The 26879-nt window shown below is 39.0% G+C and overlaps 1 protein-coding gene across 6 annotated transcripts in view; it reads right to left on the reverse strand.

The window, feature by feature from the left end:
* Positions 1 to 26879, reverse strand: part of LOC130918706 (capping protein, Arp2/3 and myosin-I linker protein 3-like) — a 109092-nt gene that overhangs the window by 2516 nt on the left and 79697 nt on the right. Inside the window, exons 35-43 of one of the 6 annotated variants that reach the window (XR_009063816.1) lie at positions 24729 to 25353; positions 18984 to 19072; positions 18785 to 18905; positions 16332 to 16403; positions 16117 to 16224; positions 15614 to 15867; positions 15347 to 15423; positions 10557 to 10664; positions 8681 to 8724 (exon numbers count right to left, since the gene is read on the reverse strand). Coding sequence is in view for 3 of the 6 variants with exons in the window: in XM_057840649.1 (XP_057696632.1) it covers positions 15827 to 15867; positions 16117 to 16224; positions 16332 to 16403; positions 18785 to 18905; positions 18984 to 19072; positions 24729 to 25353 (1056 nt within the window). In the remaining 3 variants the exon portion in view is untranslated. Of the gene's footprint in view, positions 1 to 8680; positions 8725 to 9546; positions 10665 to 15346; positions 15424 to 15478; positions 15868 to 16116; positions 16225 to 16331; positions 16404 to 18784; positions 18906 to 18983; positions 19073 to 24728; positions 25354 to 26879 lie in introns of those variants that run through there. The other 5 variants (XR_009063815.1, XR_009063814.1, XM_057840649.1 and 2 more) reach the window with 5 other exon arrangements.

Here is a 26879-nt window from a genome sequence, read left to right on the forward strand (position 1 = left end):
CCGCCAAGGATATTACCTCGCTCTTTTCGCGCCTTCAAACTCCCCGGATCAATGTGTTCTCGCCCAGCGCCGACAGATCGATTCATAAGTGTGATCTGGCACCCCCTGTAGGTTAATCAATAAAAAAGTAAAGGGGGAATTGACGTCACTGACGACAGTGAATCAATACGTCGACAATCTCCAGCGGACCCGGCATCACGCTTCCGGGGTCTGCTACAGGCTTAAAGAGGAGACGCTGACACGTACAAACAAATGTGAAGTATTATCTTAATCTGAAGGTATGGAAAAACACAAACGGATGAAGAGAGGTGGAAAATCAGGGCCTGGTGGTAGACAGTAGAGGAGGAGGGGGAGGAAGGGACGGATGATGAGGGATTAAGGTGGTCGATACTCCCAGACTGAGAGATGACACTAAATCTGTTCATTCATCCACACCCCTTCTTTTCCATCAACCAGCCTCCCCCCTTTTTCTCCCTTGCGCAGGTTTGATTCATTCTGATTTTGGGTCCAATTTTGGGTACTTTGATCAAACTTTTGCCAGCTTCCACATTTTATGCCTTTCTGCTGTTATTCTTTTGGCAGTTTTTTTGTGTGTGTCAAAAAAGCCTGGTGGTTCAACAGGGATGTGTAGACTTTTTATATCCACTGTAGTGTGCAAAATGTAGATCCATTCATCTACAGCAGAGGTATCAAACTCAAGGCCCAGGACCGAGATTCGGCCTTCTATGTCATTTGCAGAAATGGGTAGTAACGTGTTACATGTACTCCATTACATTTACACTGCTGGCAGAATGTATTGGCACCCCTACAATTCTGTCAGATAATGCTCAATTTCTTCCAGAAAATGATTGCAATTACAAAAGCTTTGGTAGAAATATCTTCATTGATTTTGCTTGCAATGAAAAAAACACAGAAGAGAATGGATTTTTTTTTTTTTTTTTACACCATTATCATTTTACACAAAACTCCAAAAATGGGCCTGACAAAAGTATTGGCACCCTTTGAAAAATCATGGGATGCTTCTCCAATTTGTGCAATTAACAGCACCTGTTACTTACCTGTGGCACATAACAGGTGGTGGCAATAACTAAATCACACTTGCAGCCAGTTAAAATTGATTAAAGTTGATTCATCCTGTGTGGTTGTGTGTACCACATTGAGCATGGAGAAAAGAAAGAAGACCAAAGAACTGTCTGAGGACTTGAGAAGCAAAATTGTGAGGAAGCATGGGCAATCTCAAGGCTACAAGTCCATCTCCAAAGACCTGAATGTTCCTGTGTCTATCGTGGGCAGTGTCATCAATAAGTGTAAAGCCCATGGCACTTTGGCTAACCTCCCTAGATGTGGAAGGAAAAGAAAAGTTGATGAGAGATTTCAACGAAAGATTGTGAGAATGGTGGATAAAGAACCTCGACTAACATCCAAACAAGTTCAAGCTGTTCTGCAGTCCGAGGGTACAACAGTGTCAACCCGTACTATCGGTTGGCATCTGAATGAAAAGGGACTCTATGGTAGGATAGCCAGGAATACTCAACTTCTGACCCAGAGACATTAAAAAAGCCAGGCTGGAGTTTGCCAAAACTTACGTGAGGAAGCCAAAAACGTTTTGGAAGAATGTTCTCTGGTCAAATAAGAAAAAAGTAGAGCTTTTTGGGAAAAGGCATCCACTTAGATTTTACAGGAAAAAAACGAGGCCTTCAAAGAAAAGACCACGATCCCCACTGTCAAGCATGGCGGAGGTTCCCTATGTTTTGGGGTTGCTTTGCTACCTCAGGCACTGGACTGCTCGACCGTGTGCATGGCATTATGAAGTCTGAAGACTACCAACAAATTTTGCAGCATAATGCTGGGCCCAGTGTGAGAAAGGCGGGTCACCCTCAGAGGTCATGGACAATGACCCAAAACACACTTCAAAAAGCACTAGAAAATGGTTTGAGAGAAAGTACTGGAGACTTCTAAAGTGGCCAGCAATGAGTCCAGACCTGAATCCCATAGGACACCTGTGGAGAGATCTGAAAATGGCAGTTTGGAGAAGGCACCCTTCAAAATCTCAGAGACCTGGAGCAGTTGACCAAAGAAGAATGCTCTAAAATTCCATCAGAGCATTGTAAGAAACTCATTCATGGATACCTGAAGCGGTTGTTCGCAGTTATTTTGTCTAAAGGTTGTGGTACCAAGTAGTCCGGCCCATTTTTAGAGTTTTGTGTAAAATGATAATGATTTTTTCCCCCATTCTCTTTTGTCTTTTTTCACTGCAAGCAAAATCAATGAAGATATTACTACCAAAGCATTTGTAATTGCAATCATTTTCTGGGAGAAATTTAACATTATCTGACAGAATTGCAGGGGTGCCGATACTTTTGGCCAGCACTGAAACTATGAAGGAACTATTCATTATTCAAACTAGGAACTATTTTCTCCACTAGAAGGCACTCGTGCTCTTTGGCTGAATAATGCTTCATTTGTCTTTTTTTTCCCTCTAGCCGGAATTCAATGATTTTTTTTTTATTATTTCTGTAATAGGTTATTGTATAGTATCATTATAACAAAAGTTCAGATTGATCATTTTGTGCTGAGAGAGAGAGAGAGAGAGAGAGAGAGAGAAAAACATTGTTTAAAAAAATATTAAAAAACAGTTACAATGTTACTCATTAGTATTGTTTTCACTGGATACTTTTTTACTTTTACTTGAGTACATTTTTGGATAACTACTTCTACTTTTACTTGAGAAATATTATTTTGAAGTAACGCTACTCTTACTTGAGTAAAATTTTTGGCTACTCAACCCACCTCTGGTCATTTGTGTATTCTGTGAAAGTAAATCGTGCATCAATTTCATGTTTCTTACTAAAACATTTAAAAGATTTTTTGGGGGAGAGAATTCCTTTCTAAAAATAAATAGTAATATTATTGATATTTATGATATCATTGATAATAAAAAGGGAGTATATACAGTTTTAAATTTAAATAACAGTTCTGAGTTGCTCAATGGAAGATGATTAGTTACAGATAATAATTAGTCTTTTCAACAACAACAAAAATCACAAAAATAAAAGAGGAATTGTAGAGTTGTACATGTTTCTCACAAAAAATAAAATTGAAATGAAATTTCTGGAGAGAAATATAACAATATTTGGTCTTATTCCTTTTTCCTTATTTAAAAAAATATATTAAAAAATTAATAAAAAGGGAGTAATTAGTGTTTTTAATTTTAAATGTCTATAGTCCTTAATGAAATATCATTAACTAGAGATTTTTTTTTTAATTAATAAAAAATATTAAATGAAAATAATAACACTGCCCTTTTCAGAAAAAAACAAAAAACAAAAACTAAACAAAACCTTTAATTTCAATTAATTTAACTTCATTTTCCTCCGAAATGAAAAAAGAAAAATGTTTTAAGAAATAACAATGTGTTCTCTTTATCATCATTGAAAAACTGTATATGAAAAAAAAAAAAATGATTATATTACGTGAAAACCTTTATGTTGACAAGGTCTCTAAATTAGAATTATTGACTGTGAAAATGGTTACTGATTCTTTTGACAATAGCTTATAGTATCCTCACTCTTCTCCCCAATACTATCACGATATCACAGTGCTAACATCTCCCATAACGTCCAGGGGACTCCGCGCCATCTCTATTAGGAAGACGGTTCCCATGGAGACCAGGCCGAGCAGACCACTTGTGACCTTTTGCAGACGTGATGGGCAAACACATTTAGAGAAGTCTGCATCCCATCACTGCCTCTGAGTCATACAGAGACACCGACAGGAAACAGATGCCTCCTACTGGTCATTCAGTTGTTGTTTCTTCACTGACGTTTGGTTTAATTTGAAAATAAATAAATAAGCTTTGATAAGCCTTACACAAAAAAAAAAATCATGACCCACTGCATATATATACAGTGCCTTGCAAAAGTATTCAGCCCCCTTGAACCTTGCAACCTTTCGCCACATTTCAGGCTTCAAACATAAAGATATAAAATTTTAATTTTTTGTCAAGAATCAACAACAAGTGGGACACAATCGCGAAGTGGAACAACATTTATTGGATAATTTAAACTTTTTTAACAAATAAAAAACTGAAAAGTGGGGCGTGCAATATTATTCGGCCCCCTTGCGTTAATACATTGTAGCGCCACCTTTTGCTCCAATTACAGCTGCAAGTCGCTTGGGGTATGTTTCTATCAGTTTTGCACAACGAGAGACTGACATTCTTGCCCATTCTTCCTTGCAAAACAGCTCGAGCTCAGTGAGGTTGGATGGAGAGTGTTTGTGAACAGCAGTCTTCAGCTCTTTCCACAGATTCTCGATTGGATTCAGGTCTGGACTTTGACTTGGCCATTCTAACACCTGGATTAGTTTATTTTTGAACCATTCCATTGTAGATTTGGCTTTATGTTTTGGATCATTGTCCTGTTGGAAGATAAATCTCCGTCCCAGTCTCAGGTCTTGTGCAGATACCAACAGGTTTTCTTCCAGAATGTTCCTGTATTTGGCTGCATCCATCTTCCCGTCAATTTTAACCATCTTCCCTGTCCCTGCTGAAGAAAAGCAGGCCCAAACCATGATGCTGCCACCACCATGTTTGACAGTGGGGATAGTGTGTTCAGGGTGATGAGCTGTGTTGCTTTTACGCCAAACATATCGTTTTGCATTGTGGCCAAAAAGTTCAATTTTGGTTTCATATAACCAGAGCACCTTCTTCCACATGTTTGGTGTGTCTCCCAGGTGGCTTGTGGCAAACTTTAAATGAGACTTTTTATGGATATCTTTGAGAAATGGCTTTCTTCTTGCCACTCTTCCATAAAGGCCAGATTTGTGCAGTGTAAGACTGATTGTTGTCCTATGGACAGACTCTCCCACCTCAGCTGTAGATCTCTGCAGTTCATCCAGAGTGATCATGGGCCTCTTGGCTGCATCTCTGATCAGTTTTCTCCTTGTTTGAGAAGAAAGTTTGGAAGGACGGCCGGGTCTTGGTAGATTTGCAGTGGTCTGATGCTCCTTCCATTTCAATATGATGGCTTGCACAGTGCTCCTTGAGATGTTTCAAGCTTGGGAAATCTTTTTGTTTCCAAATCTGGCTTTAAACTTCTCCACAACAGTATCTCTGACCTGCCTGGTGTGTTCCTTGGTTTTCATAATGCTCTCTGCACTTTAAACAGAACCCTGAGACTATCACAGAGCAGGTGCATTTATACGGAGACTTGATTAAACACAGGTGGATTCTATTTATCATCATCGGTCATTTAGGACAACATTGGCTCATTCAGAGATCCTCACTGAACTTCTGGAGTGAGTTTGCTGCACTGAAAGTAAAGGGGCCGAATAATATTGCACGCCCCACTTTTCAGTTTTTTATTTGTTAAAAAAGTTTAAATTATCCAATAAATGTTGTTCCACTTCACGATTGTGTCCCACTTGTTGTTGATTCTTGACAAAAAAATTAAATTTCATATCTTTATGTTTGAAGCCTGAAATGTGGCGAAAGGTTGCAAGATTCAAGGGGGCCGAATACTTTTGCAAGGCACTGTATATATATATATATATACACACACAGTGGGGAGAACAAGTATTTGATACACTGCCAATGGCTTTTCCCCATTATGTGGGGGAAAAACTTATTTACATTTTGGGGGGGTAATATATATATATATATATATATATATATATATATATATATATATATATATATATATATATATATATATATATATATATAAATATATATAAAGCCAATTTTAATTCAGTTGTTTTCATTTTTAATTTAATATGAAAATACAGAATTTGTTTTTTAGTCAAAAGATATAATTTAAAAAAAAAAAGATAAATTTTACTTAAATGTATGGAACTAATATAAAGAGACAAGTGTGAGAAAATACGACTTATACTATAAATATTACTTATATTATATTTGCTAACTATTTTTTTAAAGAAAATATACAAAGAAAAACTTTTCGCAAATTTGCAAATGACAAGTGTTTTCTTTTATTTTTATCAACATATGGCCCCAGAGTTTGAAGTTATTTCTTCATGGAAATGTGTATAAATTCAATTTTATCAGTTGCTTTTGTCTTAAGTTTACTTTCATTGAAAAAAATACATTGAATCCTCCCATTTAACACTTTATTTTTTTATTTTCTTCACATTTGATGAATGGTTCCTTTAATTCATAATACAAACACACAAATAATACATCTTTATCCACAAGCTTTTCCTTTGTCTTTTTTTTTTTCTGGATTCGGAACAAATATAAAAGAAAAACATAGTTTTTTTTTTTGGTCTCTTTTAAAATATTCCTGTTACAAAAGTAGGGGGCCTACAAAATTGTAAAAATTGGTTCAAATTGACCCGCAACATAACCGGATCCATTACTGTTCATCTTCTACCCACACGTTCTCTCTATCCAGCTTCCTTCCCTTATGTTGCCTGGTAACCGCAGAAGGATGATGAGGAACAGGAGTATGCGTATGGGTCAAAAAAAAAAAAAGAAAAAAAGAAAACCGTGCGACAAACACGAAGAGGGTTTAAAAGTTCAAGCTGCGGCTCGCTCATATTTCAATGCCACGTTTGTAAACTTGTTACGGTAAGTACCAATAAAAGCGCTTATCTGGCAATATGTCTGCATTTGAGTGGCCTCCAGAGAGAGCCTGTCAATTATAAAAAGAGTCTTACGTTTTATTTCATCAGCCAGACTGCGAGATGAACTATATTTCTTCCACAGTGGCTTAGTGCTCAAAAGCAGATTAAAAAAAAAAAAAAAAATCTCATTCTGTTAGCAAACAATCAAGTCTGACTATTAAACATGATTAAATGTGTTAAACATGTTCGAGATCCTCATACTGGTAGTGGACTATGAATACACCAACATTTTTATTTTGTGCGGTACAAAAGTACCAATAATTGCTTATGCCAACGGTTCTGAATGAGTGGTATTTTTACCAAACGTGGTATGTGGGCTCCTACTAGTGGTATGCAAAAGATTGACTGAAATAACCGTTCAAGACTTTTTGAAGCTCAGTTCATTTGTATCCATCATAAACTCCCAAAGAGTCACTTTTAGTTTTTTGCAACAGTTTTTTTTAAATAGTTAGGAAATTTTTTATGGGTTATACAATTTTCCTCAAACCAGAAGTACATGAACATTATTTTCACCCGAAAGCTCATGTTAATGTTCAAACTGTCTTAAAAAAAAGCCAATTAATAAATTGTGTTTTATTTTTTTAACATTTTGGCCAACTATGACATCAAATTTATTCATGTACACAACTAAAACAACACAACTGTACATGATGATAATACAGTGGTAACGCTACATACAAATTTAATTCATACCAGTACCTGGTTTGTAAGTCGAAATGGCCGAGCAGGATTTTCCATTATAATTCTTTTAATGTATTCCACAGCCCAAAAAACTACGCTAAATCCATACGCGGAGAATAAAAGGGGGGTGGGGAGGTTGGTGTTAGCACCCCCTGGTGGCCGAAAATGTCATTGCATGCAAGTGACTTTCTGATTTATGAACTTAAAATTAAGTCTTTGCCGGTAAAATGTTGTCTATAAAAGTTGTAAAACACTACAACAAACAACAAAAATAAATCAAATGAACAACAACAACAAAAATTATAATGAGTCAAAATTCTTTTCGAACAGATCATGTGACTAGCATCTTAGAGACGGTCATTTGCTTTGCTTAGCCAAAACCACCTGAGGACAGTGTGAGCGGAGTTTCAGATTGTCCTACTAAAGACGCTAATTATACAACAGAGCCACAACTGGGCATACAACATTCAATGGACGACGTCCTTGGCCAAGAGCGTAGCTGTCCTAAGCAACCTGATTTAGAATTCCACAAAAAAAAATGATGGGAAACAAAAAAACACTACGTTTTAATCTATGATTATAAATATTCCTGGCTGGAAATTTCAGTCAAAAAGCCATTTTCAAACTCACCACGGTGAGGATTTGTTTTGTAAAGGTGTGAGTGACTGGAAAACCTTTTAAATCGGATGTCTCCGCGGAACGCAAAAATCAGCGTCTACTTCTCCAAAGAAAAACGTGTGCACTCACACACGTTCACACACCTTCACACACATAGCAGGGATGCCTGTATGTACAAGCATGGGCTAAGCTACTAACCAAGCATATATCGTGTAAATTAATTTTATTGCTGACACAGTGTTTTGGGGTCATCAACATGTTTTGCCCCCCACCACAAAAGTCAAACTCCGCCTATGGCTAAATCCTTAATAACTACTAGCTGGTTCGATAACAAAAATAGCAATTACACATCGCAAAACAAGTAAATTATGAATGCAAATCTGAATAATAATAATAATAATGATGTAACGAATCGGGTTCTAATGTGGCAGTTGTGTTTTGCATGCTGCTCCTGAACGCACTGTGTGACTGACGACCGAGTGTGAGAGGTGCGGATGAGTTTTTACTTTCTCCTTTCATGTTGTTGTTGTTGGCGTCGACTACGGAGCACAGTAGCCTTGTTGTGTTGCACAAGTTCTGAAATAAATTGTCGAGTCAGTTCACTGATGCTCACACCAAGCCTATAATTTTCTATCATTTCCATCTTAATTTCAATGCTAAGCATGACCTTTTTCCATTTTTTTCACCACCTGCACTGACCTTTTTGGGACTCATGTTGATTTCTCTCCCAAGCAAATTCGTCGTGCGTCCATCTTGCGGGTAAGCAATGAAACTGCGACGCTGTCAAACGAGGAGTCAAATTTTACGTCAGATGTCGAAGGAAACGTATGTCGATGCGATTGTATGTCGAGATACCGCTGTACTTGGAAAGCCAAGTCATTGTTGAGGTGGCACTTTCTTTAAAAGTGTTCAAGAACCACTGGATCATGCTTATATCTTAATTGGCTGCAGTTGACAGTAATACAGGGTGTCCATAAAGTCTCTTTACCATTTCAAAAATTTATTAAAAATGCAATTGATTAGATATTTTATTCAGATTTGTTCTATTGTATTCAGCATTGATTGAATTTTTTTTTTTTTAACCTCTTTTAATACACTTCTACATGGGCACCATTAGTCGCACGAAGCACATCAAGACGCTACTCGATTTCTTGCCATGTTCGCTGTAGCATAGCCTCATCCATTGTGGCAATGGCATCAGTAATCCTTCGCTTAAGGTCAGTAATGTCCCTTATCTTTGTTCGATACACGATATCTTTAACATAGCCCTATAGAAAGAAGTCCAGTGGAGTGATATCTGGTGAACGTGGCGGCCAAGGAATTGGCCTGTCCCTTCCAATCTATCGGTCTGGAAATGTTTGATTGAGGAACACACGAACATGCAGCCCCCAATGAGGTGGTACTTACCTTAAGCGAAGGATTACTGATGCCATTGCCACAATTGATAAGACTTGATGTGCTCCGTGTAACTAATGGTGCCCATGTAGAAGTGTATTAAAAGAGGTAAAAATTTTTTAAAAATAAACACTGAATACAATAGAACAAATCTGAATAAAATATCTACTCAATTTCATTTTTAATACATTTTTGAACTGGTAAAGAGACTTTATGGACACCCTGTAGATGTCCAATCCATTTGTACTGGGAGGGTTGGTAGTGACTATTTGTTCACGTCTAATAGTCAAACTAATTTCACAGTAGAAGCACGAAAAGAGCCACATGCGGCTTTAGGGCCACAGTTTGCAGGCTTCTGATTGGACAGCTGTCATCGTCATTGTCACTGAAATGATAAAAACCCTAACTGTATCGGGGAAACCTAATTTTGAAAACTCATTTGTAACCCTAATCAAAGTGTAAAAATCTACTTTGTCGTGACATGATTGGACATGATGTGTAAAGTCAAATTGCAACTATGACTTTAAACGGGCTTTATGTTTCTGTCTGTGTTTTCAGGCTTGTTTCTGACTCATTACAGCAGAAATGGAGAGAAGGTCAGGGCAACGGTTGCTAATGACAACCTGGAAGGCTGCAGTTGTGTGTGTATGTGTGTCCAGTGCCTGCCTCTGTCTATTTGTAGCGATTAGTCGCCCCCTACTGTTCCATATTCCCGGGTTTGTGGCGGGAAATGTCGTTGCTATGCCAACGCATAAAGGGGTGGGAGGATTGACATTAGTTCTGAGCCGTATTAATAGCATCCACCTGTGGTGGCGAAAATCAAAGCACCGCGCTTTCTTCAGTACACGCGTGTGAGAGGTTGAGTCATTAGACACAAAATGGACGTTTAGCGCCTCTTTGCTGTTAATGCTTGTTGACTAATGACCGATAATGGGGCAATTTGCACTTTAAAGTAACAGAGTCTAGGGTAAAAAGGACATGCCGTTGTTGTTTTATGTGCAGCATTAAGGTGCTAGCTAGCTTGATCTCGACAACACAATATGCAAGATTTATTTGAACAGTATTACTTTCTACATTACAAAACCATACACCTATTAAAAATTGAATACAAATTGAAGAAATAAGCCACCATTTTTGTTAAATTTCAAAGGACATTGAGCTGTTTCTTCTGCCTCAACCGGAAGATCAAGTCAGTTCTCACTAATGTTAAAGTTTACCAAAGTAAGGTCATATGCAGGGGTGAAAGTGGGCGGGAACGGTCAGGAACGCAGTTCCAGTTTAAGATTTAGGGCCGGAACGCAGTTCCGGTGTACGGTGCTTTGATTCTGAAAATAAGAAGGCAACTGTCAAAACGCTATGTAAAAACATAAAAATACAAAGATGCCACACATGCATTTCATCTCAAAGAAGAAAACAATCTACTAACATCAGATTTACATAAACAAGTGTTAACAACAAGCATAATAAAGTGCTTGTGTAGCGTCATCCGTTTCCACGGATATTTATTATTTATTTTATTCCACGGACGGCATGGAGGTTTCCCCAGCTGCTGCAGTTATCAGAGTCTGACGAGTCACGTCAGACGAATGCACGCAGCAAAGCAAAACACCTGGACTCATTTATCCGTTCAATTGGCTGAAATACTGACATGTGATCACCAGAGATAGTTCTGACTGTTTCAAATGTGCATGTTTTCTGAAACAGCAAAAAAAAAAAAAAAAAAAAAAGGGGCAATGCAGCAGATAATGGATCAAATCTTTAAGAGCAAGGAAAGAGTTTTAGTTTTATTTGCTCTGATGCGGAGGTTCAGAAAATCTTAGCTGTCAATGAGCACTTTGAACTTATATTTGTTCATTCATGTTAGGCTACTTATTTCCTTATGATTGAAAAAAGTCAATGTTTACGATCTTCAAAATATATTCCATTTCACTCTGCATACTATAAGTCTTTTGTACTTATTTTATTGAATGTATGTTTCTTATATCTTTATTATTAAAAAACACAATAAAGTAAATGTTAACATTATCTTCAATTTTAATATACATCCTATGTTTTTAAGTAGTTAAAATTGAGACTTGGCATTTAGTATGTGAGTAAATGAGGGAAATTAAAAATTAGGAGATGGAGGTTGGGGTTATATCTGTTTTTGTTAACTTTTATTTTGCAAATCATTGAAAAAAAATACAATTTTCAATGAAATTAGTTTTTGCAAATGTTATAGAAATAACTGACTAAAACGTGGCGACCTTCACGTCGGGGAGTTCCGGCAAGAAATTCTAACCACTTTCACCCCTGGTCATATGGTTTGTTGACATGTACTGTATTATGCCACCGTTGGTGTTTAAAATTCTTTCAAGGGTTAAAGCACAGATACCATGTGTCATAACTAGGGGTGAAAATGGGCCGTTTCGAAAAAAGATTTGAGTCCGGAACGGTGCTATGATCCCGAAAATATGACAGCAACCATGCATAGACTTGAACCATGCTAAAAAACCTGCCTGGCTCCCACACAGGCGTCCCCAAAAAGAAAACAATGAACTCACGTCAGATTTACATACACAATTGTTAACAACAAGCCCAATAAAGAGCTTGTGTAGAGTCATCCTTTTCCAAAAAAATGTATTATTATTAGTCATGCCGATGTGCTAATGCGTGCAGAAAACCACCCTGGACTCAGTTGTCTGTTCAATTGGCTGACAGGCTGATGTGATAAGCACAGATAGTTAGCTCTGATTGGTTAAAGGCATATGTTTTCTGAAACAACAAGGGAAAAAAACAACAAACCAGGGACGTAGCGAACTAACAAACTCGTTCTTATTGTATGCTATAAAGTACCATAATTTTCGCACAATAGGGCGCACCTAACTATAATCCGCCACCCACTAAATTTGGCACGAAAACGATATTTGTTCATGGATAAGCTGCACTGAACTATAAGCCGCAGCTTTCCTCGTTGTATTATGGGATATTTACACCAAAATATATCAACCAGTAACACTTTATTTGACAGCGGCATCATACAACTGTCATAAGACCAAATGAACCACAGTGAAGCTTTGAAACAATTGGCTGGAAAGCTTCATTGCTTCAAGAAGCTTCATTTGGCTATCACTGCTCCCTTGGGGAATACAGTCAATCTCTGCTGCCACCTGCTGTCAACACTTTTGCTGACCAACATGCCTCCTAGCATGCATTGCAGCACTATAGATGGAAATAACAATCAAAATTCATGTTCTGTGCTGATTATTTCTTCAGTTACTGTTCCAGTTGTTTAATTAATTGCCAGGTATGATATTTGGTACCACTATATTTGACAGTGGCGCCATGAGACTCATTAGAAAATCATAATTATTGTCATTAATGAATGCCTATAACAGATGTCATTAAGTGTTATCCAGCAAATTATCTTCTTTTGAAGGGATGTAAAAGATCCAAGCTGGATATAAATGGAGTTAGTGACATAATTTGCCAGATGACACTTAATGACATTAGCATTCAGGAATGATAATGTCCTATCATAATTATGACTGTCTTATGACAGTCTTATGACGCCGCTGTCAAATAAAGTGCTGCCTATTAACCCATATAAATCAACAAATAAGCAGCACTGGACTAAAAGCCACAGTAGCGGCTTATAGTCGAAAGTATAAAATTACGGAAGTTAAAATTGAGGTTTTGCATTTAGATATGAGGGAAAATAATAACAGGAGATGGAGGTTGGGGGTACTGTTATTTTTGTTAACTTATTTTGCACATCACTGATAAAAATACAAATTTGAATGAAAATCAGTTTCTCGTGTATGCCTTGTTACAGTAAGTGTAATGCAGTAGCCTAAAGCATGTTTAAAACCTGCTTTGTTTTATTGTGTGTTATCTGTGCCAAAAGCAATTTCCTTTGCATTTTAGTACCTTTAGGAGGTTTAGCCCCACCCCACACCAAAAAACGTCTGGCTCCGTGGCAACCTTTCTGCCAGGGAGTTCAGGCAAAGAATTCTAGCCACTTTCACCCCTGGTCATAACTCAAGTTGACACTGCGTGAAGTGTAGGGAAGGTGGAACAGGTCACAAATGTGTGTATTTGCAATAAAGGTTGTGAAACAATGTTTTATAAATTTGTGTTTATAAATAAAGAATAAATATTGTATAAGAAACAATAGAAGTATTTGAAAAAATGTTTCGAAATTGTTTCAAATTATTTTGTTATATGCTGAATTGTATGTTAAAAATGTTACACTGGCAGCCCAGTGTCTGAATAGTTTGCTCACCTGTATATGTTGACTGAGTGGAATACAGTAATCCCTCGTTTTTCGCGGTTGATAGGGACCATAACCCGCTGCGATAAGTGAAAAACCGCGAAGTAGCGAATATTTTTTTCTTGTGTGTGCGTTTTCAATATAGTTAATCTGATTAACTATCTGATTAATCTGATAAGTGAAAAACCGCGAAGTAGCGAACATTTTTTTCTTGTGTGTGCGTTTTCAATATAGTTAATCTGATTAACTATTATAACTATTGTAACTAACTATTGTTATAATAGTGAAAAACCGCGAAGTAGCGAATATTTTTTTCTTGTGTGTGCGTTTTCAATATAGTTAATCTGATTAACTACATTGAAAACGCACACACAAGAAAAAAAATATTCGCCACTTCGCGGTTTTTCACTTATCGCAGCGGTTCATTGGAAAGAGATACATAAAAGACTCACTTTTTTATCCCAAAGTATAATTAAAACAAAAAAAACCAAACATATATATACTAGGGCTGTTAAACGATTAAAATTTTTAATCGAGTTAATCATAGCTTAAAAATTAATTAATCGTAATTAATCGCAATTCAAACCATCTATAAAATATGCCATATTTTTCCTTAAATTATTGTTGGAATGGAAAGATAAGACACAAGACGGATATATACATTCAACATACTGTACATAAGTACTGTATTTGTATATTATAACAATAAATCAACAAGATGGCATTGACATAAACATTCTGTTAAAGCGCTCCATGGATAGAAAGACTTGAAGTTCTTAAAAGATAAATGTAAGTATAAGTTATAGAATTTTTTTTTTAAACCCTTCTTAATGTTTTCATTTTAATAGAATTTGTAAAATTTTCAGTAAAAAAAAACTAGTAGCTCGCCATTGTTGATGTCAACCCATAAAATCAGTCGCACCAAAGCGCCAGCAGAGGGAGACAAAAAACACAAGTAACAAGTGGACATAACCCAGCTGTCATTTTAATCTGAGCGGGGCATGTGTGTTAATTACGTCAAATATTTTAACGTGATTAATTAAAAAAATTAATTAACACCTATTAACGCGATAATTTTGACAGCCCAAATTTATACCTATATGCTATATATATATGCTATATATGCTATATATATATATATATATATATATATATATATATATATATATATATATATATATATATATACATATATACACACATACATATTAATAAATGGTTTTAAAACTCTTCAAATATAAACATTGAGTTTTAAACATGTTACTGTACCACCAAATTATTTTAAATAAGAATAAAGTACATAAATGCTTGGCTTTTTTTAAATGCGTAATTGAGTCCACTCAAATCCGCTCAAGCTGCTCACTTACACACAATGAGTTGCCACAGCAACTGTTTAACAAGTTAAACGATGATTGACGCATGCGGCGCTTTGAAGTTCAAGTCTCTGACAAGATCAAACATTAGCCGTCTGCCAGTCATCGTTAACTTTAATAAGCAACTCTAGTGCACTGCCTGACCATCAAAGAGCACGGAGGTTGAGGGAGGGAGTGAGACTAAGCCATTGGCTCGGGACAGCTCATCTGTATTCATTCATTTTTTAATTGAGAAAAAAAATCTGCAATGGACTGAAGGTGCAAAGTTTAAAGTGCGAATTAGCGAGGGATCACTGTATTTTTTTTTTTTTTTTTTTTGGGTGGAATGCTTCAAATACAACAACAACAAAAAAAAGATGAGTTTTGAGTGGAAGAGCCTAACCTCAACTCCAGGATGCACCTTTGATAGATGAAACAGCCATGTTGCTGATGTTCCACTTGCTGGATGAATGGATACAACTAATAAATGAGTAAAACATAAAGTCAAATTCGAAAGCATAAAGATATAAATAGACCATAAAGAGTCCAGCAAAAACAGTTCATCCGTTAAATTTTTATTCATACATTCACTCTTACAGTGTGTTTGTAGTTTAACTGGGGTGCTCATACACAATATTGATTTTTCTCTCTCTATAAAATATAATATCACCTTTCAGATATAAATCCCCAAGAAGCAAGTCATGTTCAAGGCAGTCGGTTGTGTCAGCGGGCACTCCAGTTGTAGAAATCACATTCTAATAATATTACTAAAAAAACATTTTACAAGCCACGAGTAAGATGAGGGCTGATGATAAGGGTATGAGGGGAGCAATGTTCAAAGAGTGAAACATATGTGTGTGTTATCCGCCCTTCTGGGACATCCTCACACCAACTCGCTGTGACCAGGTACTGCGTTGAAGCTGTCTGTGAAGACAAATAAGATAAACTGCTATTTTGCAATTATGTCAAATGTACAGTAATCCAATACATCCACTTTAACCCTTAGGGCACTCATTTAACTGGACGTCTATCGCTGTCAACGGCAGCCAGTGAGTTAAGTTGATTCGTTTGTGGTTCAATGTTTAAAGTATGAAAACGGTGTTATTTCAATACAAGACAAACATCACACTGACACATCAGACACGCACACATATAGAAAAAGCAGACATGTACCAGACAAGTCCAACGACTTATTTCTGTTTTGGGGCAGCCTAGGCTTTTTCTCAGGGGGTTTGCGATTTGGGAGCTTCTCAATGCTATTGGGGCTGTCCCTGTCCGTGCCTGAGTTGAACGAGGACATGGAGGAGACATGGAGCAACGTCAGCAAAATACAATGCCCAACGCATACATTGACAAACAGACTCCTTGACTGCATCATTAAGTGATACCTGCGTCACAAGACATGGCTTTCCGGTTCCTTTGGGGCTTTATGGGTGCTTGAGGCCTCGATCCTTCATCGCCTGAGTGACAGGAAATTAGAGAATAATGTTATTTTTTTTCTCCTGCATAAATCTTTCCCAATCATGTCAAATATATTGATAGTCCCTTCTGTTTTTCATGGCGAACACTCAAAAAGATCCAGCTGTATGATCGCCACGACTAATAATCAAATGTACACTGCTGGCCAAAAGTATTGGCACCCCTGCAATTCTGTCAGATAATGCTCAATTTCTCCCAAAAAATGATTGCAATTATAAATGCTTTGGTAGTAATATCTTCATTTATTTTGCATGCAAATGAAAAAACATAAAAGAGAATGAAAAAAAAAATCATTATCATTTTACACAAAACTCCAAAAAAAGGCCAAGCAAAAGTATTGGTACCCTCAGCCTAATACTTGGTAGCACAAACTTTAAATAAAATAACTGAACAACCGCTTCCGGTATCCATCAATGAGGTTCTTACAATGCTCTGCTAGAATTTTAGACCATTTTTCATTGGCCAACTGCTCCAGGTCTCTGAGATTTGAAGGATGCCTTCTCCAAACTGCAATTTTCAGATCTCTCCACAGGTGTTCTATGGGATTCAGGTCTCCAGTGCTTTTTCTCAAGGCATTTTTTACTGCTTTTTGAAGTGTGTTTTGGGTCATTGTCCTGCTGCAAGACCCATGACCTCTGAGGGAGACCCAGCTTTCTCACACTGGGCCCAGCATTATGCTGCAAAATTTGTTGGTCGTCTTCAGACTTCATAATGCCATGCACACGGTCAAGCAGTCCAGTGCCTGAGGGAGCAAAGCAACCCCAAAACATCAGGGAACCACTGCCATGTTTGACTGTGGGGACCGTGGTCTTTTCTTTGAAGGCCTCATTTTCCCCCCCCTGTAAACTCTATGTTGATGCCGTCTCCCAAAAAGCTCCACTTTTGTCTTATCTGACCAGAGAGTGTTCTTCAAAATGTTTTTGGCCTTCTCAGGTAAGTTTTGGCAAACTCCAGCCTGGCTTTTTTATCTGTCTGGGTCAGAAGTGGGGTCTTCCTCGGTATCCTACCATAGAGTCCCTTTTCATTCAGACGCTGACGGATAGTACGGGTTGACCCTGTTGTACCCTCGGACTGCAGGACAGCTTGAACTTGTTTGGATGTTAGTCGAGGTCCTTTATCCACCGTCCGCACAATCTTTCATTGAAATCTGTCGTCAATTTTTCTTTTCCGTCCACAACTAACGAGGTTAGCCACAGTGCCATGAGCTTTACACTTATTGATGACATTGCGCACGGTAGACACAGGAACATCGAGGTCTTTGGAGATGGACATGTAGCCTTGAGATTGCCCATGCTTCTTCACAATTTTGCCTATGAAGTCCTCAGACAGGTCCTTGGTTTTTTTTCTTTTTTCTATGCTCAATGTGGTACACACAATCACACAGAACAGAGGTTGCGTCAACTTTAATCTATTTTAACTGGCTCCAAGGGTGATTTAGTTATTGCCACCACGCGTTATGCGCCACAGGTAAGTAACAGGTGCTGTTAATTACACAAATTAGAGAAGCATCGCATGATTTTTCAAAGGGTGGTAATACTTTTGTCCTGCCCATTTTTGGAGTTTTGTGTAAAATTATGATTTAATTTTTTAACCCATTCTCTTTTGTGTTTTTCATTGCAAGAAAAATCAATGACGATATTACTACCAAAGCATTTGTAATTGTAATCATTTTCTGGGAGAAATTGAGCATTATCTGACAGAATTGCAGGGGTGCCGATACTTTTGGCCAGCAGTGTAGATGATCTATGGCAGAGGTGTCAAACTAATCTTTGTCGCTCTCACGGTCAATCGCCTAATTGACAAATAATAAATCATCAATTGAATTCACAACTATTTTGACTCATTATTTAATATATTTTAATTTTTTTTAAAGAAAACAGTAATTATCAGATTTCTATTGCGCTTTATCATTCATTGAGGACAACAGTAATTGTACTTAAATTTTATTCTAGTGAGAAACACGATGTACATGATTTATTTTGGTAGGCCGCACAAAATGATGTAGCGCGCCGGATCTAACCCCCCGGCCTTGAGTTTGACATTTGTGATGTATGGCATCAAAGTTTGATGATGATTCGAAATATTCATCATAAAAAAGAAGACACAAGGGCGTGCTAATCACATTCATTTTTGTCGTTGCCAAACAGAAAGTCATTTTCACCAGAGCCTTTGTCAAGAACTGTGGGAAAAGATCTATTTTTAAGACAACAACATTGACACCTCTGTTATTGTGACTGTCACCAACTTGTCCCTCTGCTCTTTGAAGGCTTGAATAAAAATAACAACAACGGCATTTACGTGACGGGCATGAGGCAGAAATTCTGACAAAAGAGTGTTACTCTCTCGTTTCATTTTCAATGACCTTGACTGGCGGCTCTGTCTGGCAGCCCGTGCCTGCTGAAGGGAGGGGGCAAGGGTGGAGGGGGCAGACTTCTCTCCGGAGGCGGTTCTTTCGGGAAACTCACGTACGACGTTGTCCTCGGCTGTCAACCCACGAGAATGAGAAGTGAAGTCAAAGCAAAGAGATTAACCCCTAAATATTTGGAGTCATTTACTCGCACCTTTTCAGGAATTGGTGGAGGTTGAGACTCCAGATCTCTTCTTTTCTCCCGATCTTTCTTTTCCATCCTTTCGCCATTGTCATCTTCCTCTACAGAAACAAAGGAGCTGTCATTTTTGGATTTTGTATTTCCTTCCATTACAGATGGATGGATATGAAACAGCAAAATAGACTGATAATTAACAGCCTACAGCACAGTTTGAAAGAGGCATTGGGCTGTCTGTAATATACTGTATGTAGAGTTAATACACGACTTGAGTTTCTTAATATAGCTTTGCATACGAGTTAATGAATCATAAAAAAACGCAGGAAAGTGATTCCTTCCTAATTTATTACTGAATAAACTCTCACCATGGAAACTTTCACATCAAGGTCGATATCCTACAGGTATGTGTTAGACATGTGCCGATTACCAGTTTCAAATGTCAAGGTTTCAAAACCGCTAACATTTTCCGTCATACCGTCCCTAAGGTACGGTGGCCGAGAGGTGTCAGGCGAAATGCAAAGTCCAAACACTTTGGACATAGAAAAAAGCACGAACCCAAATTGTAAACGCTTTGCAAAAGAAAAAAGCACGAATGCAAACTGCCACAACACGATCCCCAATTCCTAAAGCCCGATTGCAAATTGGCAAAAGTACGAACCCCAATTGCCACAGCACGACAGCAAATGGCTCGCAGCACGAATGCAAACTGCCACAACACGATCCCCAATTCCTAAACCGCAATTGCAAATTGGCAAAAGCACAAATCCCAACTGCCACAACACGACAGCAAATAGCTCGTAGCACAACAGCAAACGGCTCACAGCACAGCAGCAAAATCACGCAACACAACGGCAAGAGGATGACCCGGAAGTTAAAAAAGGACGACACTTTATATGTGTTTTATGACCATCTATACGGACCTCCATGAAGTTGCCCCCCAGCCCCCATCAGTCGCAAATTTATATAAAAACGATGTCAATCGTTTGTGCTGCAACGGTTTTGTTGATTCGGTATTATGCTTTTATTGAGATATTAATTTCGAGTGGTGACGTCACTCGTAGCGTTTCCTCAGTTTAGCTCCCGTGGCTAATGGAGCATACCAACTCTCAATAACAGAGGGGTGTCCAAATAACTAGCACGATCATAACACAAATTCGGGTCCATTGTGCAGTAAATTGGGGGCTTAGAGGGACGTCATCACTCGAAATCAATATCTCAAGCCCCCCAATTTACTGCAAAATGAACCCGAATTTGTGTTATGATCGTGCTAGTTATTAAGACACCCCTCTGTTATTGAGGGAATTGGTACGCTCCATAGCTGCGTGAGCTAAACTGAGGAAAAGCTACGAGTGACGTCACCACTCGAAATTAATATCTCTACAAAAGCATAATACTGTATCAACAAAACCGTTGCAGCACAAACGATTGATATCATTTTAATATAAATTTGCGTCTGATGTGGGGGGAACTTCATGGAGGTCCGTATAGATGGTCACAAAGCACATACAAAGTGTCGTCCTTTTTTTTTTTTTTTAACTTCCGGGTCATCCTCTTGCCGTTGTGTTGCGTGATTTTGCTGCTTTGCTGTGAACCGTTTGCTGTTGTGCTACGAGCTATTTGCTGTCGTGTTGTGGCAGTTGGGATTCGTGCTTTTGCCAATTTGCAATCGCGGTTTAGGAATTGGGGATCGTGTTGTGGCAGTTTGCATTCGTGCTATGAGCCATTTGCTGTCGTGTTGTGGCAATTGGGGTTCATGCTTTTGCCAATTTGCGATCGCGCTTTAGGAATTGGGGATCGTGTTGTGGCAGTTTACATTCGTGCTTTTTACTTTTGCAAAGCGTTTAAAATTTGGGTTCGTGATTTTTTCTATTTGCAAAGTGTTTGGACTTTGCATTTCGCCTGACACCTCTCGGCCACCGTACTAAGGTATAAGGTATTTTTTATGTCCTAAAAATGCATGGAGAAATACCTCGCTTGCAGCTATAAGGCTCAACCCTCCCCCACCGGTTGTTGCTCAGTGTAAGTGAAACGCTGAACTTTTTTCCCCCATTGAAGAAAACGAAATTGCTGGTATGGGAATACTTTGGCTACAAAAAAGTTACAGTTGGCTTAGAGGAGGAGGGCCAACAGACATGTAAAACATGTTTGCGGAGGGTGGCTGCCGAGGAGGCAATACCTCTAATATTATTTCGCATTTATACAAAATTAAAGGTTAGTAAACACTGTCATGAACATTTCCCACCAGCTACGAGAGTTAACTTCAGCAAGTTTAGTGTGTTTAGCAGTGGTAAAACATGTTTTTTTCCTCCCTGGCAACTGTCCATGTTGAGAAAGAGAGTGTGTGTATAATGTAAACATGATACAAATCATACACACATGCTTTTTATGGAAAATAATTCAATTATTTTTGTTCTGATGGTAATAATGTTCAGTTGTGGCTGTAGGTTTACACTCACCTTATTTTAATTTTATTTAGAATATTTTGTCATTTAAAAAATTGATTTTAACTTAACATTAACTCATTTGCTCCCAAAAACGTATAAATACGTTCTATTTTTAATTCTTTCAGAGTCCCGAAAACGTATTTATACGTCTTTTACGTTTTTTTTTTTTTTTTTACATGAGGCATCTCTAGGTTCTGTTGCACCTAAACTGCAATGCACAATGCTCAAAACTCATTTGCAGTAGCGCATTTTGTAAGAACTCATCTCGGGCCAAGAAAGGAAGTGAAGAAAAATAGTAAGGAAACGGAAGTTGGAGGGATCTTGTGAAGATGCATGAGAATTTGAGAAAAATGTGGAGAACGATCGGAAAAAATAAGGCAAACGACACTGGAAGAGTGTTTTGAAAAGAAAACAAAACTATCGTCAAAAAAGGATTCAAAAAAATCTATTTTGATGAGACAGACAGTGACGGCCACAACAGCGTCAGGTTCCACACGCGTTCTGCGGAGCTCACGTTGCGTTACTCCTGAGCCCGAGGTTGAAACCAACGATGAAGGTGATGAAAATAATGAAAAAAGTGAGACCGATCTTGATCCAGACTCATCAGATTACTGGGAGCCACCTCATTCAACCGGGAGCAGCCGAGAGCCTTCCCCGTTGTTATGTGCGCAAATAGTTCAACAGTTCAATAGTTTAGTTATGTGTAAATAAATTGTTACTTTGCGATCAAAAGCTCTATTTGTCTTGTTGTTTATGTTATTTTGTAGAACGAAAACAATATTCAGATGTTTGGGATGTCACAAAAGCGAAAAATAGCTGTGTTAAAGTCAAAGTTATGTTTGAAATGTATGCTTTTACAAAAAACTTAATTTCTCTGTTTTTTTTTCATCAGAAATTGGAAAATTTCTCAAACTAAGCTACTTTCTAATGCTGATTTCTAACGAATGGAAAAAAAATATGAACTTTTTTTTCTGCTGAAAGAAGAGAGTCCAATCTTTCTTTTGGTGGGTTCCATGTTTATACAGCAATAGAACATAATTTTCTGTAGGCCTTGCAAAATCAGTCAAAATCCAGTAAAACGGCCGGGAGCAAAGGGCCTTGCTCCGGTGAAAATGGCTGGGAGTGAATGAGTTACGAGTTATGAGTGAACATACAGTGGGAAGAACAAGTATTTATTACATAGTCAATAGGGTGTCCCAAAAAAGTAAATCCAGGAAACTAATCTCACACACCCTCTCAATGCATTCCACTTCTTGCCAAAGTACTGTGAGAAAAAATTCACAATGATCGCTTAATATTTAGGGTTCCCTCAGAGCACATGTAATGTCTGCTATGCCATATACAGGGGCCAGCCGGGTAGGGGCGTCATCCTGATCTGTTTTCAACTGTCCATTTGCACTCATATGCATAGAACGTATGCGGTGTTGCCTTGACCTGGTGTTGACAGTGGCCAATCCAGAAAAGCTATCTGAAACTCGAAGGGGGGGATTTCCCCCCCAAATATCACCGATTTTGAAAAACTCATCGGATTTGGGAAGCTTACCACGTGGAAGGTGGTTTAAGCAAGTCTTTTTATGATAGAATGTGACTTTACTTCGAGAAAATCGCACTTTCAAGCGATCATAGCATGGAACTGGTCATCGCGGCTGTCTTCGACCTCTTCTTCCGATTCTCTGGCCCTGATATTTCCCTGTTCGTCCGCTTCAAAGCAGGATGGAATTTTCTGGACCACTCGAAGGCATCTCCGATCCGAACGACAACCTCTCCGAGTGGGTGCGTCTCAAGAAGGACGAAGTCATCGGGTTTATCGACAGCCAGCTGGAGACCATCCACCACAGGGACGACTACTGCGAGTTCCTCCTCCTCGCCTGCTTCTTCCTCACGGGCCCCTGGACAGACGTTGTCCGCTTCAGCCGGCCTGGGGCGTACCACTGCGCTCGATGGATGGCCAAAGTCATCTACTCGCTGAAAATCTACATCTTCCAGAAGCAGTTCCAACTCACTCACATGAAGCAAGACCTCTGCGCAAGATCAACGTGTTCGCAGTGACGGTCTACCTCAAGCGGTGGTTCGAAGCTCCAGTGACCGTCGATGCACCTGTCAACGACCTGGAGATGTGTGAGGAGCTGTTACAATACAGGAATACAGCTGTTGACAGTGAAGTTGGCTCGGCTGCTCTCAAGAAGTTCCGTGGGCATCTCTGGTACTTGAGCGAGGACTTGGCCCCCCTGGCGATGTTTTCAATGAAGACCGAGGAAGAGGAGAAGGCCAAGATGCTGCACAACCTCTACGAGGCTCAGGAGAAAGGGAAGGAACTGCGGCGGCTGGAAGGAAGGAGGACCCTTACACTCAAGAGGGCTGACCTGGGCGACTTCATCACCCGGAGGTCGCAGAACCTGTTCCACTGCCTGAAGCTGCCTCTCCCAGCTACAGTCGCGGATCTGCGGGAAGTTCCAGTTGTTGTGTCCGAGCTGAAGTCGGTAAATGATGTTGCAGAGTGAGCGGTGAAGCTGGCGACCGACTTCAACCAGTGCCTGACGAAGGACGAAGACGAGCGGCAGCTCATCTTTCAGGTCATCGAACATCACCGCCGCCAATTTCCCCACGGCTGACAAGGCCAGCTTCCAGTAGTGCAGCTGTCACTTCCCTGTCTTCAGTTGTATTGCTACTATCCAGTTGTATTGCTACTATCCAGTTGTATTGCACTTCAGTTGTATTGCACCAGTGCACGTAACACCTTGTCCAATGTGAATTGTGCAAGGTAGACAATCGGTCTGGGAGAGAGGCGATCATTAGTCAGAAGAGTGCGAGACTGACACGTTAACCACTGCCAGTCCAGTAGGAATGTCAATGAGGGAAGTCTTAGCAACCAGCTATGGGAGTGAAATTTCGTGTGCTCGGTTCTTTTAGCAAGTGGAATACAATGAAGGGGTGTGCGAGTCCGAATCTGTTAATATGTGATTTTATATAGGGGGCCTGGGACACCCTAATAGTCAATGGGAAAACCCATTGGAGGTGTATCAAATACTTGTTCTCCCCATTGTATGTTCCAATTTGCTAATATGTTTTGAAAAATAAAAATCCTGTTCAATGGAAAAAAACTTTATTTTATTCAAACCCAGATATCTCAAAAGTAACACATTTTAGAGCTGTAATTGCAATACCGTGGTACCGTGAAATTTTGGCTTAAGGTTATCAACCCGTAAGAATATCATACCGGCACATGCCTAGTATGTGTGACCTTGCATTTGTAAGCAGACTCATCATAAAAAGGTGCACATTTTTGATAAGCTTTCATCGATGTGGAATTTCTTACCAGGCAGCGTTTCCGAGCTTTCCAGTCGATGCCTTTGCCTCAGTTTGGACAAGTTAGGTTTGCTACTTTGCGGCGGAGGCTCGGGTTTCGCCACGCAGGAGCCCGGACGTCCGGCATAACCACTCCTCCACCCTTCTATGCAAGCATCTGGACTGACACGTCTTTCCCCTTGTGTGTCCGCTTCCATGCTCATTTCCTGTTTGGGCGAGGGCGTCCTGTCCAAAGGGTAAGGCGGCAACGGCCTTTGCCCGAAATAAAGACCCTGGACTTGTCTATCTGTCTTCCACGTGGTCCTGTCCGTCCACTGGGAGTCCAGCTGTAAGTCCGTCTGCTTACTCTCTGACCACGAGCGGTCTATCTGTCTGCCGCCCAACCGCTGTCTCTCCATCTTCCTGTCGATCTGCCACTGTGTGTGTCTCTCAGCGGTCCACTGTCTGTCCATTTGTCTATCAGTGGTCCAGGCTTCTCCCAGCTTCTCGTCTGAGCGCCGTCTCTCAACGTGGCGCTCGCCCGGCCTACCTTCTATCCACATATCCTCGGCTAGCAACACCTCACTGGTCCTCTGCTTGTCATCTGCCCAGTACTTGTCGGCCTCCGTAGGCTGATGCTCGGCGGGCACCATGTCCTGTCGAAAATAAATAAAATACAAATAAAATATAGATAAAAATAATCAAAATAAAACAGGAAAAATGGTCTCTTTCCAACACCCATTTTAAAAATTTGGGTAAAAGCTAGCTTTGAACAAGCAATGTCTAATGGACCTCAATGTCATACTGCCATAACAACCTGCTATAAAGTAGAGGTGTAAATCACCAATTTCATTACGAGAGGAAACAATATCGATTCTTCGGGCAACAATACAAAATTTTTTCAATATTAACAAGTATGCCATGAATCAATTCGAGTGCCTTTGTTGATGGATTTAATATGATGTTGTGTACAGATTTATCACATTCAGTTAAATTTTAACTGAAGCACAAAAAAAAAAAAGAAAAAAAAAAGACAGTGATCCCTCACTACTTCGTGGCCTCAGTCCATCGCAGATTTTGTTTCAATTACAAAAAAAAAAAAAAAAAAAAAATACAGATGAGCTGTCCCGAGCCGATTCTCCCACTCCCCACCTCTCCCTGCTCTCTGTTGGTCAGGCAGTGAGTGCACTGGAGTTGCTTATTAAAGTTACCGATGATTGATAGATGTTTAACGTTTGAACTTGCCAGAGAAGTGGACTTCAAAGCACCGCATGCGTCAATCATCGTTTAACTTGTTAAACAGTTGCTGTGGCAACTCGTGTGTAAGTGAGCAGCTTGAGTGGATTTGAGTGGACTCACTATATGAAGCATTTAATAAAGCCAAGCATTTTTCTGCTTTATTCTTGTTTATGAATAATTCGGTGGGACAATAACATGTTCAAAACTTATCATAATTATTACATTTTAAATGCTTGAAAACCATTTATTAAAATATATACGTAATTAAAAAGTTTTTATTTTTTTTAAATTTCACTTCGGGAAAAAAAGTGAAAAAACATGTCTTTTACATACATACATTATATATATATATCTTTCCAATGCTAAATCTGAATAAATACACTGAACACAAAAAAACAAAAAACAAAAAAAAAAAAAAAAAAAAAATGTTTTTAAATTTTTGGGGAGGGGGGGCCGCTACTTCGCGGTTTATCACTTATCCCGGTGGGTTCTGGTCCCCATTAACCACGAAAAATGAGGGACCACTGTATCAGTATCAGGCTATTTTCAGACTGCAGGTCAAATCCAAATTATTTGTTCGTATGCAACACGTACGTATCAGATTTTTTTTCATGCCTTGTAAACAGTACAATTGTGATTTTTTTCCAAATCCGATTAATATGTGGAGAAAAATCAAAGCCAATGCCCCTGGAGTAGCCTTTCGTGTATGAACATGATAACCATGTGTCTCATCTACGTACAGAATATGCGATCAACAGCTGAAAAACACCACCACTGTAAGACCAAAGAAATGAAAAAAACCTTTTTCCTTCTTGACACCACATGTGATTGTGAAGCCAGTATCACGTTTAGACAATGATGGCTCCATTTTATAAAATCTAATTGCCACAAAGGTGTTATGGCGGACACCTCACAAAGGAGCTATATTTACTTCTGTAAACAA

The sequence above is a fragment of the Corythoichthys intestinalis genome, chromosome 7, assembly GCF_030265065.1.
Source record: "Corythoichthys intestinalis isolate RoL2023-P3 chromosome 7, ASM3026506v1, whole genome shotgun sequence".
NCBI classification, from domain to species: domain Eukaryota; kingdom Metazoa; phylum Chordata; class Actinopteri; order Syngnathiformes; family Syngnathidae; genus Corythoichthys; species Corythoichthys intestinalis.